The sequence below is a fragment of the Anolis sagrei genome, chromosome 5, assembly GCF_037176765.1.
Source record: "Anolis sagrei isolate rAnoSag1 chromosome 5, rAnoSag1.mat, whole genome shotgun sequence".
Taxonomy (NCBI): Eukaryota; Metazoa; Chordata; class Lepidosauria; order Squamata; family Dactyloidae; genus Anolis; species Anolis sagrei.
In genome coordinates, this window is record NC_090025.1 from 132,964,324 (window position 1) to 132,984,777 (window position 20,454).

Below are 20,454 nucleotides of genomic sequence, written 5' to 3' on the forward strand. Positions count from 1 at the left end.
GAATTCTGAGTTTTGTAGTTTAGTGAGGTTATTAAAGACTCCTCCCTAAACTACAAACCCCAGAATTCTGCAGGAGGCAGCAACTGGATTTAAAGTGGATTCATTCTCTAGTCTGGTCCTATACAATCACACATTATCCTCTTATTAGCCTGCCTTAGATCCAGACCTCATCATTACCCTGGCATTCCAGGATCAGATATGGTGATGAAATAAGTGAGAGATCTCTAACTGAGGGTAAAGTCTCCAGTTTAACTGCACCGGTGCCCTTTTACACTTCCCAATTGTAGCAGTATGATTCCACTTTAACTGCCATGACATCATTCCATGGGACCCCACAGAGTTCTGCAGAATTCTGGGAAATGTGGTTTGGGAAAGCTGAGAATTCAAAAAGCCTTGCCCTAAACTAAATTTCCCAGAATTGTGCAGGTGGCAGAAATGCGGGGCTGCCTGCTTTAAAGCCCTGGTGTGATAACATGAGAGCTCTAGCAATATATGAGACAACAAAATCCAGGATTCCATATGACACAACCAGAAGAAGAAGAAGAACAAGAACAAGAAGAAGGAGAAGAACTTTATTTTTCTACCCTGCCTCCATCTCCCTGAAGGGACTCGAGGCAGCTTACATGGGGCCAAGCCCAAAGCAAAATACAATTAAAATAGCATTAAAACAGCATAAACAATGAACAAGCATCAAAAGCAACAACAGACTAATTTTGGAGGGGGGGGGGGGGAGAGGCCACTATGCGAGCTGATTAAAGAATAGGGTGGTTCAATAAGATGGATAGAAATGTAAAGTAGCATACGAAATATGGAAACAGAGCAATTAAGCAGGATCAACCAGCATCTAAACCTTGGTCTGCTGATGTAGCAATACTGTTGAGGCCTCCCAATGAAGCCAACTTCAGTTCTTTCAACTTCAAGTGATAGGGAATGGACAACTTGAGACTCAAACCTTTCTTCAGTTTTGCTCTTATTGATGATATATGTTTTAGCAGGTTTTTATGTTTTATGATGTTTATTTTAATTTGTCTGTATCATTTTCCTTTCTGGCAATTGAATGTTTTGCCTTATATGTTGGAAATTGCCCTGAGTTCCATTGAGAGGACAGAGTGGTATACAAACAAATAAATTATTATTATTATTATTATTATTATTATTATTAGTGAATCAACTGTTGATTGGTAAGTCAACACACACATACACTTGAGTCTCCTTGTGGAGAGAAAAAACAGGGTAAAATCACAACATCAACAATAAATAAATAAATAAATAAATAAATCTTATTAATTTAATAGCTCTATTTTTGCTGGGTCTAGCAATTTGATTTAGACTAACTAAGAAATGCATTTTTCTTCATGTCAGGAAAGACTTGAGAAACTGCAAGTTGCTTCTAGTGTGAGAGAATTGGCCATCTTCAAATGTTAGAGCTGTTTCTGGGTATATTTGGCCTGCCGATTCCTAAAATGGTACCTGTTTTCTCCTATCAGTTTGTTAGATAGAGAACATATGTCATACAGCAGTCATCATCTGTTTGCCCATAGAAAATCATGATAGCCATATTGAAAGAACTAGAGCTGTTTGTGTGTGTGTGTCAGGAGCGACTTGAGAAACAGCAAGTCACTTCTGGTGTGAGAGAATTGGCCATCTGCAAGGACGTTGCCCAGGGGACACCCGGATGTTTTAATGTTTTACCATTTTTGTGGGAGGCTTCTCTCATGTCCCCACATGGGGAGTTGGAGCTGATAGAGGGAGCTGATTTGCACTCTCCCCAGATTTGAACCTCCGACCTGTTGGTCTTCAGTCCTGCTGGCACAAGGGTTTAACCCATTGTGCCACCAGTGGCTCCAAGAAATATATGAGATGACAGACTATTTGATATATTGTAACAATCATACTTTTAGCCTGTTCAATGAACTCCTGCTTTAAAAGATCCAGGATTGATAACATGGACTCCAGTGTCTTCATTATCAGAACATTATCTTCATTTAATTCCTACCAAGCATTCACGTTCCACAAAAGTTCACTGCCTTAATACAACGGAATAGCATGCAGATTTGTTTAGACCTATATGTTCTAAGTAAGTGCAGTAGCTGCTACACAAGTCAAAACAAAAATATGAAGTTGTAGTATTGGTTCAGCAGAGACAAGAGCAGATTTTGCTGCCACACAGGAGCCTTTGTGTACAAATTAGTTTATCTATAGAAATGGGCATATTGTAGGGTCAGAGGATGACTCATGCAATGCCCAAGATACTTGATACATTGTAATACAGAGATATATAATGGGATTATAACTGGCAGACAGCACGGCAGGACCAATTTGCCACACTTGCCTCACATAGGATCTGCGTGTTTTGCTGACTGATAGCATACAGTGGTCGTAATCCTGTATTAAAACCTAGCATTTCTCTCCTTTCCGTTCTCTTCCCAGCACTCTTTCATTCCCTTTGAAAGGGTACATTTGCATCCTTTATTTCTTAGTTTATTCCTGTACTGTTTTTCAACAAGAATAAAATTATCAAAGGTTACTACATAAATGTGAAACCAATGAAAATGAACAGAATGGGAAAGAAAGCCACCACTTTCATCTTCACACTGCTAGTATCAATCTTGCCATAACCTCAATGGACAACATCTTGGCTGAAACAAATATTGGGGTGGTGTGTGTGTATAAATGAAGTCCCTTTACCAGGCCAGATGTTTCATAACTGGCTCTTTTATTTGGTAATAATAGCACGTACTTTTGTAGAGCATGACAATGATATATTATATCATAACCCATGAGATACCTAGTCAGCATAGTGATCCCCATAAAAGTAACTTTTGCAAGTTTTCAATCTAATTCCAGATCATTAAAGCTAGCTTTATTTTATTTTATTTTATTTTTAAAAAGTATTCAAACTGAAAGTTTTATAAATTTAAGGATATAATAAATTAAATCTCAGGTGCAGGAGAATGTCAATAGAAAGTCATAAAGAGTGCTGGCAGTGCTAAAATATTAGTGGCAGAGGGGATTGTAGAATCAATTCTGTTGTCTTTTGAATGACACATAAACTATAAGTGTACATTAATTATAAATTGTTTTAATATCCAAATCGTAGTTCATGATGAATTGCAGCTCCCGGTTACAGAAGCTGTGAAACAAGTCTGTGAAGCTTCTGAAGTACTATTTACAGTGCTTGTTATTTTACCCGTATCCCAAATTGCCCAGCGATCATTAGCTGGGTTCACTGGTGGTGCCACTGAACTTCTGCTCTGAAATCAATTAGGCAAGGAAAGTCAAATTGCACAGTTTTCATTTTGACAAAATCACAATCAACAGAAAAATAATTAGCAAGATATGATAAATATCCCAGTATGGGAAACTATGTTTCTGCATTGATACGTCTTGTTTGCTCGACATAAGGGAGCTTATATTATGAATATAACTAACATTTCATGATTTCATGAACAAAGGTTCTGGTTTTCAAGTTACCTACATGTTGAATGTAGATATTATCTTCACGTTTTCACAGCAATGCGATCAGACTGAAGAAGGCTGTGGAAGAACAGACTAACATAGCTAACAAGCCATTGCTCCTATTAATAGAACAGAGTCTCTTTTGCAATGTCAAATGTAATATTAATCCTTGTTTCAAATCACACAGTCTCAAATATCAGCTGCAACTACTTGGACGGGTCTCTTTCGATTTATATCAGAGAACCCAATGGAGTCTTTTGAAGAACCTGGTCATGTTAGTAAGGAGAACTTATTAGAAGTTCCTTCTTTAAATGATTCTCCCTCAGAAGATGAAGATGTTAAATCTACACATCAACACCGCTTCTCCCCAAGTCCCCGCAGGCGGAATTCAGATTCTTCTGAAGAAATGGAGGCAGAAGCCCCCGCTATCATTGCAAGAAAAGTTTCATTTGCTGATGCATTTGGTTTTGACCTCGTATCTGTTAAGGAGTTTGATACCTGGGAAGTTCCAATTTCAGCACCAGATGATGACTTAGAAGATGAAGATGTGCCGGTGGAGGAATTCTATTTAACTCCACTGTTTACTCCACCTACCACACAAGATGAACTTTTGCAAAAAGTGCGAGCACAGAAAGTATGGCTAGAGTCTGTAGAGTTTCTACCAGGGATAACATGTATGAAGGGCACGATTCGTGTTCTGAATGTATCCTTTGAAAAGCTGGTCTACGTTCGAATGTCTCTGGATAATTGGCTGACTTATTATGACATCTTAGGAGACTATGTGCCTAATTCTTGTGATGGTGAAACTGACCAGTTCTTGTTCAAGATTTCATTGGTTCCTCCATATCAGAGAGATGGTGCAAAGATTGAATTCTGTATACGTTATGAGACATCAGCAGGAATATTTTGGTCAAATAATGACAACAAGAATTATATTTTGACCTGCCACAAAAAGGAAAGCACATCAGCACCAACTCCTCCATCACCACTGGAGAATTATCCACTCCAGGAAGAAGTTACAGATAAATATATCAAAGGCTGCTTAAAGACAATACCAAACAGGTGAGCCTGCATCTAACCCTTTGCTTACCCCTTTTCCCTTTGCAAAAATTCTTTTTGTTATAGTTTCCAAAAGGATGTTTCTCATCCCCCCAAAGAAGGAGATTCTCATAATTACTTTTCCATGATTAATCCCCCCTTTACCCATTTTCTGCTTTTCTGTTTCCCTATTAGTTCAAAGAAAATATAAATAATTACAATGTATTATTCACAGATTTCTAAATTAATTGGCTTAGTCTAGGAAAAATATTGGCAAGCTAAAAAGTTTCAAAGTGGCATGAAAGAAATACAGGCACTTCTCAAGTTACAAACATCTGAGTTACAAATTATTTGTGGTTAAGAACAGGGGTGACACAAAAGGAAGTGAGAGAAATCTCTCCTTCAGTATATTCTGAAAGAGTTATCATGGGAAAAATGTGTCTCCACTGAAGTTTTATCAACAATCCTTATTTCTACAACAAGTCATTTTTTTCAAAATCCAATGTAAACAATGAGGTGAAATCTTCTGAACAGGGACACAGACAGCAAAACAAACACCACAGGGATATATATGAACAAACCTACAGGACCTATCTTGTTTGCAACTTGGGGACTGCTTGTATAGGCAAATATACACAGGTGAGTCAGCACACTGGGAGCATTAGTAGTCTTTCATTTATTCAATTTAAACCCTGTTTTTCTCCTGGTATGGCGTCCAGAAATGTTTACAATCATTTCAAATAGAAGTTTCACTAAAATCTTATTCTACATTTCTCATAAAATTAAAACAACAATTCTGTTAAAAACCACATGATTTAAAATAATTTGAAATACAATGAAAACGTAATAGATAAAAAGTTAGATAAAAACATAGCACACCACTTTCAACACTCTGAGTAAAAGGTAAGCACAGAAAAGATGGACGTATGATACCTGCACCCCTATCCACTAACCCTCTCATGTCGAAGGAAGACTGTCTGACGGAAGAGTGTGACCACCTCTTGTTGAATGGCAGTCACAATTCTCACATGCATGGGGAGGACTGTGACAAACAAACAGAATTACAGTCTCTTGCATAGAGTAGGATGAAGCCAATATTTGTGAGATGGCATTCCTTCTGCACTTGAAACTATTGAATACCAACATAGTGAGCTAATTACAGTTTAACATGTGAAACATATTTAAAATTTAGTCCGAGATAGATGCAATTTTACTTTGTTATAGACATTTGTCTACAATCGGGCAAGGTTGTCATATAGAGATGAATGTTTATGACTAAATCAACAAATATTTCAGAAGGCCCGTAAAATTTTGGGTGTGGGCAGTTTTATAGAGGCTCAATGGTTACCTCTGGCTACAGAACACAGAATCCTGTGTTTTCAAACAATGTCTAGGATACTCATCAGTTATTGTAGTTTATGCTCATGATAGATTTGCTGAGGAGCAGGCGTGAGGGGCTATTTGGAATGGGAGAAATGTTGGACCAATCCCCCAACTACTTATTGTGACCTACTAGTAAGTTCTTTTGCCATGGATATCATTATCTTCCCATTTCATTCACCTATAGACAGTATTGTATTCATTTACAGATTATTATAACTGTTTGCCACCTCAGGTTATGAAAGTACTCTAAATACTAATTGTTGGTGGCATCAAGAACAACACAAACCAAATTTCTACAGCTGTTTGAATAATGTAAGTAATGTCATGGATTTCTTAAACCTAGTGTCTCATTATGTCATGTCTTAACCCAGATTACTGTCTCCAGATTAATGGGTGCATCTCATGTTGGTTGGGGGAGGTGCCCTGGTTTCATTCCAGGTGTGTCAGAAATAATGTGGAATGAACAGCAGTAGGTTTCTACGCCAAAAAAAAAAGAGCAGTTCAACATGCTGCAGCAAATTTTGCATCTAAAAATAACAATTTGCACATGTGAAATGAAACAACTAGGGCAGATGAAGCTTGGAAAAATAATGAAAAACCTTATGCATCTTTTCAAAATTTCTCCCAAATGTATCCAGTAATATTTGCTTTTCTTTCATCAGCCTCCAGTTTTTATGATTTCCATTTTGGTGGAAAAACCTATAAATCTATTCTATGATGTGGGTACCTGTTGAGACAGGCCATCTGCTTTCCCCTCCTCTGGGCCCTTCTGCACAGGTCCTAAAATATGGAAGCTACTGAGTTAAAAAAGGGGTCGGTAAATGATGCTACTCATAAATCCATGCTGATTTGTAGCGACTGACAAAAGACACGTGTTTAAAAGGTGCACTTAAATTCCTATTCCGACGAGGAAATGTGCATATATGCATCACTGTTTATCCCTGCAGTCATGCAAAACACACACTTTCTTTCTCTCCTTCTTTGTAGACTACTCCAGCACATGTGCACTTTTTAAAAGCCTGAAACAGTTGATCAGCTGATCAGGCTGTCAAGAGGTCACACAGGTAGCCCAAGGGAAGCACAAATGGAAAGTAACTCTCTGAAACTCTTTATTTCATACTTTATAATCTTAAACAGAAGTTGAATTAATGACCGATGAAGCGAGAGATCAGATGAAAGGTTTTTTTTAAAAAAATCCTTCAATTATGCTCTGGACTTTATATGCGCACATGCAAATCTATATATATATATAAATGCTCTGTGCGTAATGAGTTCCTTAAAAACAAAAGAACCAATGAACGAAATAACACCAAATTTGGCAACAAAACGTCTCACAACACAAGGAGTGACCATCACTTAAAAAATTTTGATTTTGTCATTTGGGAGTTGTAGTTTGCTGGGATTTATAGTTCACCTATAATCAAAGAGCATTCTGAACTCCACCAACAATGGAATTGAACCAAACTTGGCACACAGAACTCCCATGACCAACAGAAAAAACTGAAAGGGTTTGGTGGGCATTGACCTTGAATTTTGGAATTGTAGTTCACCTCCATGCAGAGAATACTGTGGACTCAAACAATGATGGATGTGGACCAAACTTGACAGGAATACTCAATATGCCCAAATGTGAACACAGATGGAGTTTGGGGGAAATAGACCTTGACATTTGGGAGTTGTAGTTACTAGGATGTATAGCTCTCCTACAATCAAAGAGCTATACAAAGAACCTAAACATCCCATACAGAACCCCAATGACCAACAGAAAATACTGTATTTTCTAGTGGTCTTTGGTGATCCTTCTGACACCTCCCCCCCCCCCACTCAGTGACCCCCCTCCCCCCCCCCGGGTCTTGACTTTTCAGGTTGAGAAATGCTGCCGTAAGGCCATCCAGTCCAACTCTCTTCACCAGGGCAAGTAAACATAATCAAAGCCCTCCTAACAAAGGGCCATCTAGCCATTCACACACACATATATATGTATATGACAGATGCAGTATCAAAGATTTGAAAGGGACCCCTAAAGAAGAACAATGATATGTTGCATGTTCCAGAGTAGGCAAACCAGACAATCTCCACATCAACCCTGACAAAGAAACAGCAAGAAATATTGTTTATCCACAAGCATCAAGACATTACATATATTTGAAACCAACAATTTCTCATTAGATCACCAGACTGGGCCACAGCAACACGTGGCAGGGGACCGCTAGTCTATATATATAAAAATGCTCATGTCATAATGAGTGGCTTAAAAACAAAAGAACCACTGGGCCAATACCCACCAAATTTGGCAACAAAACTTCTCACCATACAAGGTGTGACCATCAATAATAAAAAACAAAAAAAGAACTTACAAATCCTAAAAAAAGGAGAAGATACCACTGGGTATGCGTACTGGGATGGGGGATGGGTGGGGTGCACACGCACACACACACAGGAGAGCTCCATGTGGCAGAGCCTGTGCTGGCAACGGTCTGGAGTCAGCCTTGGCTCTCTCCCTCCTCCTTCTCTCCCTTCCTTCTCTCTTCCCACATTTTCTCCCTTCATGCCTTCCCTGCCTCCTCTCCTCCCTCCCTCTTTCCCTCATCCTTCCCCTCTTTCCTCTTTCCTTTCCTCCCTCCCTTCTATCATTCCTCCTTCCCTTCTTCCTCTGTCTTCAGCTCTCCCCTTGGGTGCCACCATCAAGGGGCTCCCGTAAGCCCCGCCCCTAATAGAGCAGAGTGTGCTGGGGACGAAGGAAGGAAGGAAGGAAGGAAGGAAGGAAGGAAGGGGTGAGCCCAGTTCAGTTCCAGGTGAGCTGGACATCCAAACAGCTCCCAAGGCCAAATTTTCCCCAATTTCCACCAGAATTCACATTTGGGCATATTGAGGATTCCTCCCAAGTTTGGTCCCAATCCATCTTTGTTTGGGTTCACAGTGCTCTCCGGATGAACAATTTCTCCTCCTCCTCCTCCTCCTCCTCCTCCTCCTCCTCCTCCTCATTCTCTCATCCACAACAATGCCCCCTTCCCTCCCTCCACCCTTTCCTTCCTTTCTGTACTTCCCTTCCTTCTCCTTCCTTTAATTCTTTCCCTTCCCTCACTTCCCTCCTTCCTCCCTCCCTTTCCTTTTCTCCATTACTCCTTCCTCCCTTTCTCTCTTCCCTTCCTCCTTTCCTTTCCTTCCCTTTTCTCTCCCACCCCCCTCACCAGCTTCATCCTTCTTTATTAAATCTACAGCTTAGATGCACTTAAAGTCACCCCTTCCACACTGCCATGTAAAATCCAGATTATCTACTTAGGATTGGATTCTATGGCAGTGTAGACACACACACAGAGAGATATGGATGGATACAAGATCACTGGTTGGTAGTATATATCTATATTCTGTCTGTCTATCCATCTCTATGTATATGCATATATACATATATATAATTACAATGCTATATATATTACTATTATATATATTGTTATATAATACATAAATATTATATTATATATATTACTGTTATATCTATTACTATATAATATGTTACTACTATATGTTACTATATTAAATAAACTCCTAGAATAGAGTTAGAAGGGACTCTACCAGACAGGAGAGAAGTAGGGAGGGAAGGAGGGAAGGAAGGAGAGAAGGAAGGAAAGAAAAAGGTACCGAAGGAAGGAAGGAAGAAGATAAAGTAGACATGAAAGGAAAGGCAGGAAAGAGGTAAAGAAGGAAGGAAGGGAAAAGGAAATAAAAAGTGAAAGAAGCAAGAAAACAGTGAAGGAAGACATGAGACAAAGGAAGAAGTACAGAAAGGGGGAGGGAGGGAAGGAAAGAGAGGAGGAAGGATGGAACCAAAGAGTGAAATAAGGAATGAAAGAAAGAGGTAGAGAAGGAAGAAAGGAGAGAAAGGGGAAGGGGAAGAAAAAGAGGGGAAGGAATAGGTAGGTACCTCTCTTTCATAATAGTCCAGATATCTACCTCTACTTCGAAAATTCTTACTATAGGCCACAGCAACGCATGGCAGGGTACAGCTAGTCTGCTTATATTTAAGATATTTGCATGTGTGTGTATATTATCTAGTGCATAACAGAGGGAAATGCAGAAATGAAAAAGGCACATTTTACCACATGTGGTGGACATGTGGTAAAATAAGCAATTATTGGAAACAGATCCACCTATATCTTGAAAAGATACTAAATATGAACTTTGTAATGACACCACAAATGTATCTTTTGGATATGCCACATGAAGAATTAAGAAAAGAAAATGGGTAAAAATTCATTTTATATGACAGTGGCAGCACGATTATTATACGCCAAATATTGTAAAAGCCCAGAGTTACCTGATATAGAAAAATGGGGGGGGGGGGGGGCTTCATTGATTTGCTAATAATGGATAGAATAACTCTCAAGAGGAGAGAAACTAGAGGATTGTGTTAAAGAATGGCAGCCAGTGAATCAACAACTCAGCAATGAAATAAAGTTAAGCTAGTTATAGAAATATCTACAGAGGATCCTACCAGGCTGCAGGCAAAGAGGAAACGGATACTAACTTAGAATCTCAGATTCTTTTAGCTTTCTTATTCAAACAAATGCCTGAGAGTGCTTAAATGTTGATAATATGTTTAAAATGTTAATGAACCCTCAGCTGCTTGAAAATGTAATAGAAGTCCTAATATTATTACTGTATGCAACAAATATTTATGTTGTATGCTTATTTTAATAAATAAAAATAACCGTTGTTGTACAAAACTAGAAACCTGGGGATTCCGTAGGATGTTTCCAGGGCAGGTAAAATGCAATGGTGTCACTCTCACTGGTAGTATGACCTATTTGATCTTGCCAAGGAATGAAAACTTAGACACATTATTCAAAATAGGTGAATATATTTAATTCTTTTGATGTGATCATTTGTAAGTGCAGAGGTGGTCATCCAACTGTTTTCACAAAGAGATTAAGTCAATTTAATCAGTGGAATTTACATATGCTTGCATTGATTGCATCCCCCTTGACTTAATGTAGTGGTGCACAACTTGTGACTCTCCAGGTGTTTTGGACTTTACCTCCCAGAATTCCAGACCATTGGGCAAGCTAAAAAGCCAGAGGGCCACAGATTGTGCACCACTGACTTAATGGATCTACTCTAGTTGACACTACAAACTGGATTTAGGTCTGCAAGTTCATTTTCTGGAAGCAAAACTTGTGTTTCTTTGTTCTTAGCAACCCTTTGACCACACCTTGGCCATCCATTCATAGACCAATCTGATAGCTGCTAATCTTTTCTCCATTTAAGAATGTACAGTTTACTATGTTTTTCACTTTCAGTTGATGCTCCCAATTGATTCATAACTTTTTTAAAAATCGAAGGACAAAACATGGGTCAAAAAGTTACATTTCTTTACATATTGTTGCTACACACCCTAATTGAAAGAGCACACTGCAATCAGCCGGTAGATTTGGCTAAAGCCTTTTGCTATTATTAGGAAGTGATGATGTGCTTGGTCTTTACCAGCTGAACAGCTGTTCCTTGCTACTGGAAGGCTGGTTTTTTTGTGCACAGGCTGACAACTGAGCAAATATCACCCCCGAGGTAGTTAGATCTTCCTTAATATAATGTGGATTTCCCACTGGACCCACAGCTACTGCTAAGAGTTTCACAGGATCTTTGTTTTGTTTTGCTTAGTCTTGAGAATGCAGACAGACACAGCATAATGATTTGGGCACCACATTGGTTTCTGAATTGCTTTATTTTCTTTATAAAAAAAACACACCCTCCACCCCTTTATGACTTCCAGCACAGGAACAAACTTATGCAAGAGGTGAATATGGAGGATTTGTCTAATTCATTGGTTATCTAAATTATATCCATTCCAGCACCTCATGGCTTGCTTTCATTCTCAGTTCCATGCTCCTCAGATCTCTTGCTGTTTTCTTGCTGCCATTTTGTTCCTAGTTTTTATACGAAATTGTGTAGAACAACTCTCTGACCTCTGACCTCTACTGTTCTCCTGAATTGCCAGCTATAGACTCTTGCTGGCATCAGGACTATTGTTGCTAGTATATCTATATCTACAGAGTTTCTCCAGGTCTGCTCGGGGCCTCTGAAGAAGATGTAGTGCTGCCCTCAGGGTCACTATTGAAGAGGTCCATACATCCTTTCCAGCCATTTCCAAAGGGGTTAAGATGGCTCCGCTGACTTATCCAAGTTGCCTTTTCTCTTTCTTCAGAAATGATCTCCACTACTGGCCAACCAGCATCAGCTTCTGCCTATACTGAACATTTTTGAAAACAGTTTTGCAACATCCCAGGAGCTTAAGAAATAAATGACATGAAGGGGGGGGGGGGTTGGAGAGGTTAGCAGACAGTTCTTTGGGGTGTTGTGCAGTTTCTAGGACTGTGTGGCATTGTTCTAGCAGCATTTTCAATGGATCTGTGACTGGCATCTTCAGAGAGAGTCCTTCCTCAGACTGTACCTAGTCTAGTCATAGATGACATGCTATAGACTTTACTATGTCTAAGAACCCCATCAGACAGGCAGGGGGAGAAGTGAGGGAAAGCAGGGGAAAGTGGAAGGAACCATCTTACCCCGTTTTCTCCCATCTTTTCCCATCTCCTGGAATGGCCAGGCATCTCATGTGCTTATTGCACCTTTCCCCCACTTTCTCCCATATTCTGCTGCTTAAACTTGGGTAAAGCCAGCATTCTTCAACATCAATGGTAAAATAGTCAGATCTACTGAACTGAATGAGACCATCCCTGTTCAACCCAAGTTTATGTATGAATGGTCATCTCAATTGAATTTAAGATGCATGGGAGTTATTCCAAAGAAGTGAGCATAGGACCGGCATTGTACCCCTAAGCTCTAATTAAGTAAGGCTACTTTCTGTGTAAACACACATAGCATTGAGATGGAAGTTTAGCATTCAAACCCAATATCAGATAAATTCAGACACCCGAAATTCTGAAGACACTAATATCAGAAGTAGTCTTTATGAAATAGAAGGAACCTAAGAGTACAGAGCTGCTACACAGCACAATACAGTGGGATTGTTGTAGGTTTTTTGGGCTGTATGGCCATGTTCCAGAAGCATTCTCTCCTGACGTTTCAGCTGCATCTACGACAGGCATCATCAGAGGTTGTGAGGTCTGTTGGAAACTAGGAAAATTGGGTTTATATGTCAGTGGAAAGTCCAGAGTGGGAGAAAGAATTCTTGTCTGTTGGAGCTAGGTGTGAATGTTTCAATTGGCCACCTTGATTAGCATTTGATGGCCTGACAGCTTTTAGGTGTACCCTGTTACTGCCTGGGGGAATTCTTCGTTGAGAGGTGATTAGCTGTTCCTGATCGTTTCTTCTCTAGAGTTCCCCTGTGTTTGAGTTTTGTTTTTAATTTACTGTTATAATTTTAGAGCTTTTTAATACTGGTAGCCAGATTTTGTTCATTTTCATGGTTTCTTCCTTTCTGTTAAAATTATCCACATGCTTGTGGATTTCAATGGCTTCTCTGTGTAGCCTGAAATGGTAATTGTTAGAGTGGTCCAGCATTTTTGTGTTCTCAAATAATATGCTATGTCCTGGTTGGTTCATCAGGTGCTCTGCTATGGATGACTTCTCTGGTTGAAGTAGTCTGCAGTACCTTTTGTGTTCCTTAATTCATGTTTGGGCAATGCTGCATTTGGTGGTCCTTATATAGACTTGTCCACAGCTGCATGGTATGTGGTAGATTCCTGCAGAAATGAGAGGATCCCTCTTGTCCTTTGCTGAACATAGCATTTGTTGGATTTTCTTAGTGGGTCTGTAGATGGTTTGTTTAACAATCAAGAGAAGGGCAGAGCTGTAACTTGAAATTTCCTGCAAGCAACCGGAAAAGGAAAGGTTTTCTTCTGAACTTGGCTGTAGTTCATAGAGAGCAGTGACAGAAGCAATGGACAAGAACATGACGCATGGCACTCCCTGTCCTCCACCCCCTAAATCCCTTCTAGGCTTAGAGCTTCAATCAGCTTTGTAACTGTGAATGCAAAATGTGCATTTGGCCAGAACGCTCATTTGCATTACAAAGGGCTCTCCTTCACTTTCCTTTCCACAGCAGAACAATGATCAGACACTGAAATAAACAGAAAGAGGGGACCTCAAAAGCACATTTCAATGTGCAGGGGGAAAGGCCCTAGCGTGGGCTGCTGAGGCCACCTGAAAGGCTGAGTCAGTTGGCATTCGGTGGTGTGTAATTGGGCTACAGCTGGGAGGGAATCACTGGCTTTAACAGGCAAAAGCTTTGTCAGACCGGCACAACTGTACACAAATCAATAGGACTGGACTTAGCTGTTTATTTATGCCAAGTTTGCAGCTGCCCAGTATGTATCTTTCTGCCATGAGGTTGGGGAGCGTTCATTATTTATTTATTGTTATTCATTATTTCATACTTGGAATAGTAATAAGTATTGGTGAGTCATGGTCAGGTATTAGCTACTCACCTTGCTGATAAAACTGTTTACATCCTCAGGGTCTTCAACTCCATGTTGACAATAAGTTTTTGATTAAGGGATTTCATATTGTTCAATCTAATTAAAATCAACAAGTTGCTTGGAGGCGTGAGATCAACTATTTGCTTGTTGGCTGTAGAGGTTGTAAAATCTTCTATGAAAGAGGGTTAGATTTCATCTTCTTTGAAATAAGATCGCAGCTGGAGAAACTGTCGCTGTTGAATTCCACTGTCTGAGATAACAACTTTTCAACCTTCCTTCTATGAAAAGTACTTGCATCTTTTCCAGTCTAGCTTCAGAGCTGGAATTGGGATAGAAAAAGCCTTGGACTTCATTGCAAAAGGACAAGACAAATAACTCTCTCTTGGTTCTCTTAGACTTAATAGCCATGGTATCTTTCCACAGCATTTGGCCACCATAAGACTTAAAATCCTATTCTAGTATGATTCCAGTCTAACCTGGCTGAATTTGTCTAGAATGTCATCGTAGAGAATTATTGCTTGTCCATTTAATTTCCTTATGGATTTCTGAGGGATGTGATCTCTGCTTTATAAACATCTATCTTGAACTGTTGTGAGAGTGTGCCAGAGCGGGGAGGGGGTGGGGGGTGGGGGATGGATCTTATAGTATGCTGATAAGACTCAGAACTCTTTTTGTTTTTCAATGGATGTCAAGAAAGTCCTGAATTGTTGTGTGGATACAGTGAGGGATGGAATATAAGGCACACATTCAAATTCAAGATGAAGTTGTGTAGATCAGCAGAAGGGAAGTTTGGAATACGACCTGTTTTGGATGAAGTTGCCCTGGCTCTGGATGATCACATTCACAGTTTTGGGGTGTCTCTAGACTTGGCATTGCTCCCTTTGCTGTGGCCAGGATGCTCTCTCTGGGTAGACTAGATCTGCTTCATCTCTGGCAGAGATTCTGAATGAGGAAACACATCATAAAAATTCTGTATGGACAGAAATACAAAACAATTCCCTTCTTCTTCCCTTTTAGCCAATGCAGCCCCCTCAACATGACTGTTGGCTGGCTGGTGAAAGGGAAAGATAGCAAGGGAGTAACTTCTATCTGCACTTATATAGAAGGGCACATAATGATAAGATATTCTTTGGAATTCCATGAGGGTCCTTTGGAGGTAAAATGTCAGTGCTGCATGTCCAGCACAGTAGTTGTCAATCTGTGGGTCCCCAAGTCTACAACTTCCAGAAATCCCAGCCAGTTTACCAGAAACATCTGGGGACCCACAAGCTGAGAACCACTGAGCTATAGGAACATAGCTAGATACTTCTCTACCACTCCTCTGCTCTTCACCTGCCAGCAAATAGCCATAGAAACAAAAAACTGAGTGGGTGAATGGAACTGGATCATTATGAAGATCATTATAGAATTCTGGTCTCCCAATGACAAGATTTGCTCAGGTGTAATTTGGACTTACTTAGAGCAGTGTTAGTCACTAACAAAATGCCAGCCTAAATTGAGCTTTTGGTGGATTGTGAAAATTACTTTGTTCAGCCATGGGTTTTTATATCATTTTTAAAATTCTCATTTCAGATATATTTTTTTAAAAAAAGTTCTATGCTGCATTTAACTACTTTTAATTAAAATTGTATGGTTTTATATACAAAATTTTAAGTCCTTGCAAAATTTAAAACAATTCCCACTGTTTTAAACAAATACTTAAATAGTATTTGTAAAAATCAATCTATAGTCATAATTTTCTGAAAGTTTCCATTAAACAAAATATAAGGGAAGATGTTCTCAAATATGACAATGATGCTTTCCAAGCCCACCACAAAGTACCTATGTTTACATATTCATCCTGTGCTGTTATTTGTTTTGTCAGATGTCAATATGTGTCATTCAAACAGTTACACTCATCAGAATTGAATTGGTTTGGGAAGGAAGATTGCCTTCCAGTCCAGGTGCTGTTGAACTTGGATTTTGGAGCTGTGGGTGCATACATTAAAAAATATCTGGTGATATTAAATAAAATAATAAGATATGGGGGAAACAGACAGGAACAAAAACTAAGCTTGTTCAACTCAAGATGGAGAGCATTTTTTTTTTTACTTCATGTGTGTCCAACTAGGCAAACTGGATCAATCAGCTTAATGCATTGCTTCTTCATTCCATTCTCAGGCTATGAAACAAGGTCAAAGTTTGCTTTGGGTAATGGGAATTTTGCAGAGTACACATTTTAGCAGGAAATGAATCCTTCCTCCATAGCAAATTGGTGTGTCTAATGTGTTGCCTATACCCAGTAGCTGAAAGCAGGTCTTGCTCAATGACCTAGATGTTTAAACGAAACTTTGCATTTGGATCAACATGTGGGGGAAAGGTCCAATGCCTCTTTTTTCTTACCTCAGCAGTGCCCCAAATATGAACAGATGTGCACATCCAGCCAGTGTATTATGCTATTTCACTGCACATTTAGAATCTCAGAGCCTATGCTGGGATTCATGAACTAAATAAAGAAAATGATGTGAACTTTTGAGATGACGCAATCTTTATTTTAGAAAATTCCCATAGGGATTCACATAGTGAAGAAGAAGAATTGCACTGTATACCAAACATTCTGTTGATTCTGACAAAATAAATGGGGGGGGGGGGGGTTATAATGTGAGTTTTAAAATGATAAGAAAAATAGAATAAATGCAGTATTGGGAAGAATTTAACAGCTAGTAAAGCAACATAAAATAAACTTAACAACTGACCAATCATACTGTGTATCATGATATATAGTAAGCATGTTGTATTAAGTAATAGCATTGATCTAAATATTTTAATATTAGTCTTTTAGAATCAGCTACAAGCTAACAGATCATCCTTTCCCCTTCAGTCTGTTTATCTAGAATTTGTTTACTATCATTGTTGTGTTGGTTGTTTTTTATCTATCCAATATATAAAGGACCAGTGATTTCATTCAGTGTGAATATTTTTTTAGAATTAAACAAATGCTGCAGTTAACTTGAAGCCTTTCTGCAATCAGCCCCCCCCCCCAAAAAAAGAAGGCACGATGTCTAGAATACTGCTATTTCTAATGAAATGTGAACTTCAGAAGATTGCAATTAAGTCACCACTCACCATCTTTGAAAGTCAGATTCCACAATTTATAGCTTGGTAGTGTATTTCTACAACCTTGGGCTGTGACTGCAAATTAATTGGTGCACAGCCATAACAACAGTAAGGAAAATCAAAAAATTAATAATGCACCGTCCTAGCTGAAGGATTTACATGGACTGTTTCTGACTGGGGCATAAAAATAGTTTGCAACCACATTCCTTTCTAAAATGTCAGGCACATTGGCTGACTCTGGGCTTTCACAGTCTCATTGTGTCAGAGATTCTTCCATCCAATGCTATATTCATTGCACCATACAGTTATTTCTTATTTATACTGCAATGGCTAAGAAATTGGTGCTCAGTGCACAGTAAGTTGTCTGTGAATTAACAATGAAATCTCATTTGTGTCAGACCACTGATCAATCTAGCTTAGTATTGTCCACTGGAAGTATATTTCAGATACGGGTTTTTTCAAGCTCTGTCTAGAAATGTTGGGGATTGAATGTGAGACCTTTTGCAGGGAAAGTAAAGGCTCTGCCTCTGAGATTTATTTCCAATATGAAGGCAGTAATTATTTCTCATATGTCCTTCCCATGGTTTCAGCACACAGTGGCTAGTAAAAATCCCCACTGATGCAACAATGGTCTAAAAAGTTAACAAAGACAAAAGATCTCTGGGTACTGTTACATTATCCAGGTGGAGACCACAAGGGAGCACTAGACAGAGAAAGATAGTCATAGAATCATAGAGTTGGAAGAGACCTCCTGGGCCATCCAGTCCAACCCCCTGCCAAGAAGCAGGAAAATTGCATTCAAAGCATCCCCGACAGATGGCCATCCAGCCTCTGTTTAAAAGCTTCCACCACACTCCAGAGCAGAGAGTTCCACTGCTGAACAGCTCTCACAGTCAGGAAGTTCTTCCTCATGTTCAGATGGAATCTCCTTTCTTGTAGTTTGAAGCCATTGTTCCACTTCCTAGTCTCCAGGGCAGCAGTAAACAAGCTTGCTCCCTCCTCCCTATGAGTTCCTCTCGCATATTTATACATGACTATCATGTCTCCTCTCAGTCTTCTCTTCTTCAGGCTAAACATGCCCAGCTCTTTAAGCCGCTCCTCATAGGGCTTGTTCTCCAGGCCCCCGATCATTTTAGTCACTCTCCTCTGGACACATTCCAGCTTGTCAATATCTCTCTTCAATTGTGGAGCCCAGAATTGGACACAATATTCCAGGTGTGGTCTGACCAAGGCAGAATAAAGGGGTATTATTATTATTATTAACTTTATTTGTACCCCGCTAGCATCTCCCGCAGGACTCAATGCGGCTTACACGGGCCGAAGCCACAAAACACAATACAATAGAAAACATAACACAACAATAAACAAGCAAATCAAACAATTAAGCAAAATAACCACAATGACAATACATCAAGACACTATTAAAACTGGTTCGGCCAGCGCAATGGGGTACAGGGTTAAAAGTGCTGAGATGGCAGGAGGAACGTGGGATTAAGTGCGGTGTGCAGCAACATTAGTTGTGCTAAAGTGCATCTAGGACTTGGGATGGGGATTCCTAATCTGCGAAGGCACATCGGAACAGCCAAGTTTTTAGGTTCCTTCTGAAAACTGCCAGAGTAGGGGCCTGACGAAGCTCTTTTGGAAGGGCATTCCAAAGTCGGGGGGCCGCCACAGAGAAGGCCCTGTCTCGCGTCCCCACCAAGCGCGCTTGCGACGTAGGTGGGATCACGAGCAGGGCCTCCCCAGATGACCGGAGTGAGCGTGTGGGTTCGTAGATGGAAATGCGGTCACGCAGGTAGGGTGGTCCCAAACCGTTCAGGGCTTTGTAGGTGAGCACCTGCACCTTGAATTGGGCTCGGAAAATAAATGGCAGCCAGTGGAGCTCCTTGAACAAGAGGGTTGACCTCTCTTGATAATGAGCTCCAGTTAGCATCCTGGCTGCTGCCCGCTGGACCAATTGTAGTTTCCGAGCCGTCTTCAAGGGCAGCCCCACGTAGAGCGCATTGCAGTAGTCCATTCTAGAGGTGACCAAGGCGTGGACCACCCCGGCCAGATCTGCCTTCACGAGGTACGGTCGCAGCTGGCGCACAAGTCTCAGTTGTGCAAAGGCCCTCCCGGATACCGCCGACACCTGAGCCTCAAGTGTAAGCGAAGAATCCAGGAGGACACCCAAACTGCGGACCTGTGGCTTCAGGGGGAGTGTAACCCCGTCCAACACAGGTTGCCACCCTATACCCCGATCCGGTTTACGATCGACCAGGAGGACCTCTGTCTTGTCGGGATTGATCTTCAGCTTGTTCTTCCTCATCCAGATCGACACAGCGGCCAGGCACTCGTCCAGCACCCGAGAAGCCTCCTTGGAATTAGGTGGAAAGGAGTAGTAGAGTTGTGTGTCATCCGCATAGAGATGGCACCCAACTCCAAAACTCCGGATGACCTCTCCCAGCGGTTTCATGTAGATGTTAAAGAGCATGGGCGACAAGATAGATCCTTGCGGGACCCCACAGGTCAAAGGCCAGGGGTCCGAGCAGCATTACTTCCCTGGATCTAGACACCATACTCCTATTGATGCAGGCCAAAATCCCATTGACTTTTTTTGCTGCCGCATCACATTGTTGGCTCATGTTTAACTTGTTGTCCACGAGGACTCCAAGATCTTTTAATTCATTTTATGGGTGGGGGAAGAGAAGGGGGTTGAAAGAGTTAAACCATTTCTCCCTGTTTTCCTGTTATCCCCTCCCCCTGCTGTCTTTATGATATGGGGAAATGGGGGGGAGGGGATAACCAGCACAAATGAGGGAAATGGTTTTCCTCCTTCAACTCCCCCCTCTCCCCATAAAATGGACCATCCTTCTCTCTTTATGCCTACTTTTTGGAGCCTGCCCAGATAATGGAACAGTAGTAGTCTCTGTTATACCCGAAGAAAGATTTGTGTATCTGGAAAGAGATAGTTTCCTTTTTGTTTCCTCGGTCAAAAAATAAGCAAACTTAACACAGGCTGCAGTGCTATGTCCACTATTCCAGGAGCAGCTCGGTGGTACTTATT

General features: G+C 40.4%; 1 protein-coding gene across 1 annotated transcript in view; it reads left to right on the forward strand.

Moving 5' to 3' along the window:
• The first annotated feature begins 3,677 nt into the window (after positions 1-3,677).
• PPP1R3A (protein phosphatase 1 regulatory subunit 3A) overlaps positions 3,678-20,454 on the forward strand; it is a 43,667-nt gene continuing 26,890 nt past the window's right edge. Inside the window, exon 1 of the mRNA XM_060777664.2 lies at positions 3,678-4,521. Within this exon, the coding sequence (XP_060633647.2) occupies positions 3,707-4,521 (815 nt within the window). The 5' untranslated portion in view covers positions 3,678-3,706. The remainder of the gene's footprint in view (positions 4,522-20,454) is intronic.